Source organism: Symphalangus syndactylus, chromosome 12, assembly GCF_028878055.3.
Source record: "Symphalangus syndactylus isolate Jambi chromosome 12, NHGRI_mSymSyn1-v2.1_pri, whole genome shotgun sequence".
In the NCBI taxonomy this organism is placed as follows: Eukaryota; Metazoa; Chordata; class Mammalia; order Primates; family Hylobatidae; genus Symphalangus; species Symphalangus syndactylus.
The window spans coordinates 125,010,554-125,020,952 of record NC_072441.2 but is presented as its reverse complement, the minus strand read 5'-3'; the positions used below and the strand labels follow the sequence as shown (position 1 = coordinate 125,020,952).

The window sequence follows — 10,399 nt, the reverse complement described above, 5'->3', positions numbered from 1 at the left end:
CAGCAAGGCGCTGCAGCTAAAGAGGTCGAGGGAAACATGCAGGGAGATTGCCATCCCTCCCCAGCCTCAGCTGCCCCATAGCAGGAGTGGCCTTGGCATCCCACCTGCTCCACATAGCGGCCAGGCCATCTGAGCAGAGTGAAGATGTCAAAGAGAAAACCAAATCGGATTGAGGCTCCTGCTCCCCGTTAATGAGGTTCATTATCAGCAGCTCTGATCCTTGTAAAACCCAGCAGGCCGGATTAGGGGCAGGCTCTCTAATCCTGGCTGACTCCTCCCCACCGAGTGACCAGCCCTGCAGCTCTGACAAACAAGCCCTTCCTTCCTGGAGGAGCTGGAATTAGGCAGGTGCAGACAGGCTCCTCCCTCACCAGCCCGGGGCACTGAGGTGGGAGCTCTCAGGGAGGATTGGGGCAGGGGGTGGTAAGGCTGCACATCCAGAGGCCTGTCCCCATGCATGAAAAGGCCGTGGGGTTTGGGTGCGGACAGCTCTATGGGCAGTCTGTGGCCAGGAGCTGTGTGTGCTGAGGGACATCGAGTCTGGCTGCATTCCAGGTGAGGCTGGTCTCTGTGCATTCTGTCCAGACCTGGACACTAGGTCTCCAAATAGCAAGTTAAAGAACACACCAATGCTTGCCTTAACAAAAATAATTTATTCCACACACCTCCCAAGCAGGGGGTAGCGTGGGAATCAAGCATGGGTAAGGCACTGCCCCCGTCAGACCCTTCTAACTTCTGCACACTGGAAGGTGAAACCTGGAGAGAGAAGACACTCCCCTCCCTAGCTTCTATCCGGCACCCTCCAAAGATGAGCATTCATCTTGGAGACCAAAATAAAAAAGGACAAAAGATCAAGCTCAGAGGGGGCAGAGCTCAATGGGGGGAAGTGAAAGCAGCCATCTTCTCCTGCAGCTAAGCCAGGGCCAAGGCACTAGAGACCCACAGCCTTCCCATGCCACCAACTCATCAGGTCCCACCAAGCAAGCCACTCACCCTACAGCCCAGCAACCATGGCTTGCCTCACCTGGGAGACCAGTACGACTTCCAGAAGCTTCCAAACCCCACCCTGAAGCCAAACCCCACCCAGGAGGTCTGAGGAGCTGGAGGCTAGCCAGGCATAGAGGGCCCGGGGTGGTCCTTCCTCCCAGGGTGCAAAGGCTTCTTCATTGTCCGGAAGACAGCAGGGTGGGCGGAGCCCCAGCAGCTAGTAAGGAGTTCCATTCCAGCCCACCCAGCTCGGGGGACCCTCCTCTGGCTTGGCTTGCCCCAATTTAGGGCCAAGACCAAGCAGGAGAGACTGAGGCTCCAGTGAGAATGAGGCAGGACTTCAAATAAGCTGAAAAACAGGAATGTGGTGCTGAGAGGCCAGGGACTGAGCTGCCCTATGCCCGCTGCCCGGGGCTGCCCTCCCGGCGCAGCAGGGGAACCTGGACCCTGCTCCTGTCTTTTGTGTCAAAGGAGCTCTCTGTCCTAGCAGCCCCAAGAAGCTTCACTGGAGCAACTGGTTTTCCTGAATTTCCCACACTTCTAGGCCAGTCAAGGAGCAAGGGGTGGGAGGGGAGGGAATGGGGACAGGGGGCTCGAGGAGCCTAGAGATGGCAGCTCCCTCTCCTGCCTCCTCCCCAGGTGGTTCAGGCTGCAGGGTGGCCAGCATGGCCCTTCAGGGCCCTTATCTTGGCCCGGAAGTAGGTGTACATGGCCAGCAGGCCCATGAAGGACAGGGAATAGAGCCCCACGCAGAGGCTGACGTCCAGGTAAGAGAAGCCCCCTCCCAGCACCTGTAGCCACTGGCCTCGGCCCCGCCCAGCTCGGGCCTCCAGCTGGCCCTCAGGGATGTCAACCAGCTGCTTGGAGCTTCGGCCCACGCGCCTGACCTCTGAAGGGCCCCAGAGGCGGTTCTTCTCAGCCCTGGACTCGGCCAGCAATGCAGCCCCTGTGTCTCTCTTGCTCAAGTGCCACTGCCCACGCGGCTGCTCCCGCTCATTCCTCTGAAGCTCTGCCATGTGCTCAGGAGGCTTCTGGCCTGGTGCAGCTCCGAGGCCAGGGCGCAGCTTCGGGGGGCGACTTGCCTCAGGTCTCTCAGCTGGCACATCTGGGGTGGTGTTTGTGGGGGACTTCATCATCTCAGGCTTCCCAGGGTACAGAGTTGAATTCCGGCTTTCCAGCTCCAGGGCCCCCATCGCCAGCTCTGGGGCAGCTGCCACATTCTGCGCATCCCTCCGGGCAGCTGACCCAGCTGCAGGGAAGTCCAGGATGATGTTGCCTGGGGAGAAGTGGGCCTTGAGGAAGTTGAGGGTGGCTTCCACGTCCCACACGGGCACATCCAGGCGTTCATTGTGGCAGGCAGAACAAAGTTCATGGGGCGGCCACTGCACCTTGGGGAACTGGGGGTCCTCGCTGGGGGCACCTACAGAGGGAAGCATACACAGGCTGGTGGTGACATCGGTCCCACCCGAAAGCCCAGACCACACTCCTCCACTCAGAACGCCAGCTTCCTTGTCTGCAGAAAGGGATCGCCACTGCCCTTCCAGAGGATGGGTAATTAGAAAATACAGATTACAAACACTAGCCCACAGTGGGAGCTCAACAGATGGCAGCCTGGAGGAGGAGGCGGATCCGCCTACCCCTCAGCCCCAGCCCTCTGTGGTTTTCCAGGAAAGCATGAAGAGCACCATCTCAGTCATTTCCCAGTGTTGGCCAGACCCCCTGTCCTGCTTTGTGGACTTTACAACCAGCCTTTACCCCAGTACCAGACATGGGAAAGGGCAAGAATACTCATTTTGATCTGTTTTGCAGTCTTTGGTTGGTCTGCTCGTGTTTGTCTTTTTTTGCATTTTTCTGACATTTTCCAAATTATACAAACTGCGCAAATAGGTTACTTTGTCAGTTCAAGGGAAAATGTGTTTTCAAGCAAGAGGCAGCTGCTCATGGCAATCCTTGCTTTCACCCAGCAGCAGCCCTCTGGGGTAGGGGTGGGCTCCAAGGGGTAGTTGGGGGGAGACCTGAGGGGTACTTGGAAGAGTCAGGATGCTGCTGGGGCTGCAGGCTGTTGGTACCCCAGGTGGGGCCAGCCCTCTAGGCAGCCTCTGGATAAGAGTCCCAGAGGGTGAGCCACGGCCACCAGCCCCTCACACAGTGTTGCCCAGGGAATGCATCAGCCCATCCCTTCTGTAGAAGCACCTCTCCTAAAGGTTTTAATAGGGGGACAAGTTGTTGACTACAAGGAAGCAGGAGCAGCAGCAGCAAGTGGCATGCAAGTCAGAATTGTTATTTTGGGGAGGGGACAATAAGCAGAATCAAGGGTCCAGTCATGAGTCATAGTGGTCAGGCCTTGCGGATGGGGCTCTCAGCTTGTGCCCAGTAATTTGAGTTTCTTCTGAAAGGATCCCACCAGAGAGGGGAGGGAACCACCCTGCTTCTGGCCTCTCAGGGAGAGGCCCCGGCTCCTGGCCCTCCAGCGGCAGCTGGGAGCCTGCCGAGGTCAAGGGGCTGAAGGGTCAAATGGAGCATTTGGTGGCAGGGGTGGGGCGGGGCAGGGGGAAGGAGAAGACAGGCACGTCTTCCTTTCAAAGTTCGATAGGAGGCCCCAGGAGACCACGACCAAGTGCAGGCGCCTGCACCACCACCTGCTCCATTCAGCTCCTTTAACCTCAGCTCCGCCCTGGTCTCCCGCCCCTGGGAGGCTGTCACAGCCACGTGCACCGCTCTCTCCTGACACACAGACTGCCTCCTGTCCACAGATGGCTCCCTCCCCACCCAGCTCCCTGGAGTTTAATGTGTTTGCCTGTTAGAGCCATCAGACTCCTGATGAGGAAAAGGAAGCACCATAATGAGGGAACGCAGAGGGCAAGGCTCCCTCCTGGGAGCCGGTGCCTGGTATTTCCAGGAATGACCTGGTCTCCTCCAGCCCCTTCTCTCATCAGACCCTTCCCAGGGAGAGAGAACCCCAGCTCCCTCCACCCTAGCAGTTTGAGTAAGGGGCCAACAGCCAGAAGGCGGAGCAGGGGAGGCGGGAGAGGGACCCCAGTAGGCTAGAGAGGGGCCCTAGAGCAGGGAAAGAGTGAGCAACGGCATGGGAAGACCAGGGTCTTATGGTGTCAAAGCCTTGGCTTCCTCATGTCGAAAATGGGGTTGATGATACTGGCATTGGTTAACAGGCCTGGGCTGTGACTGAGGGGACAATGAGTGTCCCTTCCCCAACTTTTGGCCTAAGACTCCAAAGTATCCCCACCCCCTCGTCCCCCACAGGTGACTCCAGCCTTGGGGATGGCCCTTCCTTACCTGCAAGGCGAGCATTGACCCTGTTGTGGCTAGACCAGAGCCAGAGAACAGCGGCGTTGGGACTCCCCACTCGGTGCATGGAGGCAGCAGCCATCTGCTCGAAGTGGCCAGCGCAGTCTCGGCAGCCGAAGAAGTAGTGCACGTAGCCTCGGATGGCTGGGAGGACCTCCTGGGCCTTGGCTACAAGGGAGAGGAGACGCCATGCACCAGCCCTTCAGGCTGCCAGCCCCACAGCCGTTGCCTCCCCAGGCCACCCTGCCGTGCCCCATCCTGCCGTGGCCACCCCTGCACACGTGCCGCACACCCCAGCCTATGCCAGCAGAGGCCCAGTGTCCTCTTGTCTGCTTCTCTACCTGCCAGGGTCACTTTACAGGAGACCCCATCCCCCCAAAACTCCTAAACCCGGATCCCTTTCCCTGCCACTAACCTGGGCACTTGTCACTCACACCCAGGACAAAGTCCACACTCTTCGGCAGGACACTCAGGTTCTTTGAGACATGGTGAGAGAGGTCAGCAGGGGCCACAAGGCCATCGCCCTAGCCCCCGGCCCCTCCTCCCCTGCCCACTCATGCTGCCGTCCGACTTGCTTCCACCATGCCTCACCTCCCTCGGACCTGGACCTGGCCTGTACACGCCCTTCCTAATCTGTCTCCATCTCTCCTCGCTGTCCCCTTCCATTCCCCCGACCCCCGCCCACCCTGGACTGGCATCAGCAAAGGCCTGTTAACCAGCCCCACTTTCTTGCTCTAAGTGAAACCAGGCTCCCCGCTGAAGATACCACTCCTAATCCAACATGCCCCTCCTAAGCCCTTCACCCTCAGGCTCCAGGGCTGCTGGTGCTTGCCTCCAAGCTCGCTCCTTCCTACCGCAAACCTCCCAGGCCTTTAGAAGCCAATCTCCTGCTTTTACCCCTCCATGCAGCAGGACGTTGGCACCCTACTCTCGTCACTCCTGGCAAGGTGAGACCTGCAGCAGCCCACGCCTGCCTCTCTCTCCTCTGCCTTCTCAGCTTGGTCTTCTGCACCCAGCACAGGTGCCCACCTCCCCACCACAAGGCCTCACCACACGGCCCTGGCGGTGCTCAGCCTCTGTCTCTGCTGCTGCAGGGGTTGCCCCACTCCTCACCTCCAGGATTTCACTCCCGTTAATGTTTTCTTTCTTTACTGCGTCATCCATTTATCCCCTGATAAGGGATCATCCCAACTGGGGAAAAGGATGATCATAAAGAAGTTCCCTCGAACCCAGTCATGTCCCAGTTCCTGTTCATTATCTCCAGAATCTTGCCTCCTGGTCTCTCTTCAGCCAAATCCAACCAGGCCATTACCTCCACTACACCACTGACACAGCCCTTGCTAGAGATGCCCTCATCTTGCGCCACCTCCAGCAGCACTGGCCCCAATGACTACACCTCCATCTGAACTCTGGGGCCCCCTTGAAATCACCATTGCCTCTCCCTTTCAGCATCCTTTGCTAGTGGTTTGATGCTCAGGATTCAGTCCTCAGCACTCTTCTCTACCTCCCTACCAGGGAGCTCATCCAGTCCCATGGCTTGAGCTCTGAGGCTACTAACGACTATAAAGCTGATCTCTCTATTCCCCACCTCTCCCTGGAACTCCAGACTCAGATGTGCACACCTCCATTGGGAGGTCTACTGACACAAAGCAGGCCATTGATCCCACCATCCCACCCCGAGCCCGACTCCCCGGCTTACAGGACCGTCATCCATCAGAGGCTCAGGCCCCACAACCCTGGAGTCCACCCAAGTCCTGCTTCCCACATACCCTTCCTCCAATCTATCAGTAAGTCCCTCAGCTCTGCCTTTAACATATCCCCAAATCTGACGACGTCCTCCAGGGGCACACTGACAACCCTAGTCCAGACCTGACCACCACTGCTGGGCGAGCTCCGCAGCTTGCTCCTCAGCCGCCCTGCCTCCCCCTGCCCTGCAGTAGCCCATCCTCCACCTTTCTAAAGTGTTAACAGTCTGTCACTTCCGTTAGCCTCTCCAGTGGCTTCTCAAAATGCCAACACCAACCTCCAAACCCTGCCCTCGCCAAGGCCTCTGAGCCAACGAGCGCTCACCTCCGCCCCCGGCCTCTCTCTGCAGCCTCACCTCCCTCCCTCTGGCCACAGCAGCCTTCTTTTGGTGCTGCCCACACACCAGGCTTTTCCTTTGCACCTGCTGGTCTCCGGCCTGTGCTATGGGCCGAATTATGTCCCCCCAAATTCCTATGTTGAAGCCCTAATCCCCAGCCTCTCAGAATGTGGCCGTATCTGGAGACAGGGTCTTTAAAGAGGTAGTGAAGGTAAAATAAGGTCATGCGGTGGGCCGTAATCCAATAGGACTGGTGTTCTTGCAGGAAGAGGAAATTTGGACATGGATTGGGAGAGGGACAACTGCATGGAGACACAGGGAGAAGATGACCACCGCCCACCCGAGTAGACAGGCTCGAAGAAACCGGCACCGACACCTCCACCTTGCACTTCAGCTTCCAGAACTCAGACAACAGATGTCTACTGTCTGAGCCCCAGCCTGACATTCATCAGCGCAGCCCAAGGACACCAACACAGCCTGGGAGACTCTCTTCCCAGACGCCCCACACTGCCTTCTCCTCTCCACGTGGGTCCCAGCACCAGGCTCTCCACAGGGAAGCCTTCCCCAGACCCCTCTCCAGACAGCACCCACTCCGGCACTGCTTTGCTTTGTCTTCCTCAGCATTCGCCATCATGGCTGAAGCCATCCCTCTGTGTCTGTCTCCTGCCACTCAGATACCGGCCCTGCAGGGGCAGGGACCTGTCTCATATGCTGCTGTGTCCCCGGCACCTGCAGCACCACATGGCATGGTGGAGATGCTCCATACACACTGGCTTCCCACACCACTGCCTGGCAGTTCCTCTGATTCACGGGGCTCCGCACAGGCCGCTCCCTCTGCTGGGATGCTCCTCTCCTGGCGGAATCCCCACTCACCCATCACCCCTCAACTCACTCCGTGAGGCCTTGGGCCCCTTCCCAATGGCGTCGAGCCTGTCCTCTCTTCACCCCCACATCCTTCTCTCCGCCACGGCCCTAGCCCCGGTGCACCGCAGGCCTCTCTGTCCCCTGCCTCACAGTAGAGGTCCACCAAGAGCGAGCACTGTTGCCCTTTTCACCCATGTATCTATCCTCCAAGCCAAGCCGCAGCCTGATAGAAACCTGGCTCCTGAAGTGCATCCTTTCAGTCTCCAAAAGCAGGTGTGGGGCAGCGTGGCCGGACAGCATGGTGGTGCAGTTTGTGGACAATCCAAGGCAGCAGGGGAAATGTGTTTCCCCAACTTCCCCCAGGAAATTGTTTTTCAGTGGGAAGCGCAATAAAATTGCTCAAAGTGCCTGCTATGTATCAGCTATGTAACTGTAAAATACACGTTTTTTTCTTTGTTTAACAGTATTAAAAAAACAGAATCACAAATTTTTCATGAAGACTGAAAGCAAAGCGAACTATAAGCCCGGAGAAAGCCAGGGAGAGGCCTCAGCCCCAGAGCTCCTGGGGCCGAGAACAGGACTGGGTAAATTCCCAGAGTCCGCTCCCTCCTGGGATCGGTTCTATTCTGGCCATGTAGGGCTACCTGCGGCTACAGCTATCCAGCCAGAGCCCCAAGGCTGACTCTCCCCATCCTCTGGCAGCTGGGAGCTAGTGGCGCAATTCAAGGGAGCTGCCCTGCTCCCTCTCCCCTTGGAGGGCTGAACAGAGCAGGGTCGGAGGCACAGTAGGGTGAACCGGCCCTGGACATACCTGCTTCCTGTGAGTGGTCTACATTTTGCCGAGCTGCCTGCACAGTCAGGAAGTGGAAGAGGACCCACAGGGAGCAGGGAAAGCCCCGGAAATGTGGCTCACTCCCCTGGCAGCCAATCCAGTTCACTTTCTTGGCAAGAACGGCACCCTGAGGGACACATGAGTGTGAGTGCACATATGGAGAAGGAAAAGGATGAGAGAGGCAGAGAGAGAAGCTTCTAGGAGACACAGCCCTAAGACAAATGAAGTCCCTCAGTCTATCACCTCGAAGGTGGCATTTCCCTTTCACCAGCTCCACCCACTGAAGCAGCAGCAGACCTAAAAAGCTGTGACCCAGATCAAGTTGCATCTCGTTCCAGCCTCAACTTCCCCAGCTGTAACACAAGGGGGTTATCTCTGAGGTCCCTTCGAGATTTGACGCCCTACAAGTCTACAAGGTTTTACACCTCTGCTGGCTGCAGTGACCCATTTTTGCAAACAGCAGCATGAGCAGGAGCCCAGAAGGTGCCTTGGAGAGGGCCAGGGAGGCCATGCTGAGCAGCACCACACGCTAAGAGGCAGCACAGGGTAGCTGTTAAAAACTCTGGTGTCTCACCAAGTTTTCATCCCAGCCCAAACACTTACTGGCTGCATGATCCCAGACAAGTTGCTTAACCTCTTCAAAGTACTGTTTCTTCATCTGCTAAATGGGGAGAATATCTACCTTCCACTAACATTATGAGGATTAAATGAGATGTGCGCATAGGGAGCTCAATCAATAGTCATTTATTGATTATTAAAGGAAGGACCCAACCAAGATCACTGACTCCCTGATGCAAACTGGCAAAGAAGGTTGGAGATGACAGGGTTAACCCCTTGCACTCTCATAAATACGGAGGATGGAGAGATCGTTATTTGCTTCCCAGACTCACCTCTTTCCTGTCGTCCAGGGCAGTTTTAAAGAAACTGTAGGGAATTTTATTTCTCTTCTGCCTCTTGAGCCATTCATTCACGGAGTGCAGGAAGTTCTGGACTAAGGGCCGGCCAGGGAAATACTGTGGGGAGGAACAAGCGGAAGCTGGAGAGTGAAAAGCAATTCCCCAAGTTCCCTGTCCTGCAGATGGTAGGAAGCTATGCAGAAGAAGGCGGGGGGCGGTGGGGGGGGGGGCAGTTGGGGGGAGGTTGTGGAAAGTTCCAAAACCACCAGGAAAACATTCTAACTAAGACACAAATGTGACTTCTGTACTACCTTTGCTCTGGGACAGCTGGTAAGGCTAGAAGACGGGGTAGGGAAGGTGCTCACTCTAAGAGGGCTGGGGTCCTGGAAGTCTCCCTCTCTCAGACCTCAGGCTCCTGTGCAGCACCCCCTGACCATGTGCCACCACTGCGAGGAAGGCTGGAGCACTTGTGCCCCTTGCCGGGGCTGCTGAGAGCCCTGGGCCACACAGTCCTGTCTTTGGGTGGTCCTCGGATACAGCTGACTTGTCAACTGACTGGCCAGCTGGGCTAGGTGGGCACGAGACCTTTCATTTGGATTCCATGGGCTGTCAGTGAGGACCAGCCAGGCCAGGGACTCACAGCCAAGATCCAGATCTTGATGGTAACTCCCAGTGGTCTCTGAGGAGCATGAAAATCTACTCTGACAATAAGTCAACTCAAATCTGATTAGTATCAGCACTTTAAAACCACAAGGACTCCAGGGAGGAGGACGTATGTGTGTATGTGTGTGTGTGTGCGTGTGTACGTGTGCACAGCACAAGGGGCAGAGGGCAGGAGAAAGAGAGGCACAGCAGTGAACTGGTCAGATAAAACCACAAAGAGGCTGGCCAAGGGGATAAGGACCCTGAGAAACTCACAGCAAAGAAAGCAAAAACAAACATTTGAGAGAAGGATACTGGAGACACGAATGGTAACTAAACAGGAAAACCTGCTAACAGATCCATTCCTCTGAGAAAGCCATTAAATATTCCTATCAAACGCTGGGCTGGACACCTTCCCCCAGAGTGAGAAGTGGCCGGAAAAGACCACGCTTTGACACGTGCCCTCCTGGTGAGCCCACATGGGCCTCTGGAACTCACACACAAATTTACAGCTTGAAGTCAGCACTTCTCACTGACCTTCGCCATCATCCCGACTTGGAAACTTCCGCCTTCTAAGGCGACAGTGCCAGAAGGATGGATGAATTAAGGAGCTCTGGACAACTGGGAGCAAGGAAACCCTGGTGCCCACACGCCACCCAGTGGCCGCTCCTGCCAGCTGCTCACAGGAGGGAACACGGACTGGGAGAGGCTGGGTGGGAGGGCACCGGCAGGACATGCAGAGGGCCTCCTGACTGACCGGGCACCTGCAGGGCTGGCAGCTCGCCAGGG

General features: G+C 56.8%; 1 protein-coding gene across 2 annotated transcripts in view; it reads right to left on the bottom strand.

Annotated features, from left to right (window-relative positions):
- Positions 1-633: 633 nt before the first annotated feature.
- Positions 634-10,399, bottom strand: part of QSOX1 (quiescin sulfhydryl oxidase 1) — a 43,612-nt gene continuing 33,846 nt past the window's right edge. For both annotated transcript variants that reach the window (XM_055255037.2, XM_063627482.1), the window contains 4 exons: positions 8,963-9,085; positions 8,052-8,199; positions 4,282-4,461; positions 634-2,407 (listed from right to left, as the gene is read on the bottom strand). In XM_055255037.2, the coding sequence (XP_055111012.1) occupies positions 1,632-2,407; positions 4,282-4,461; positions 8,052-8,199; positions 8,963-9,085 (1,227 nt within the window). In that variant the 3' untranslated portion in view covers positions 634-1,631. The remainder of the gene's footprint in view (positions 2,408-4,281; positions 4,462-8,051; positions 8,200-8,962; positions 9,086-10,399) is intronic.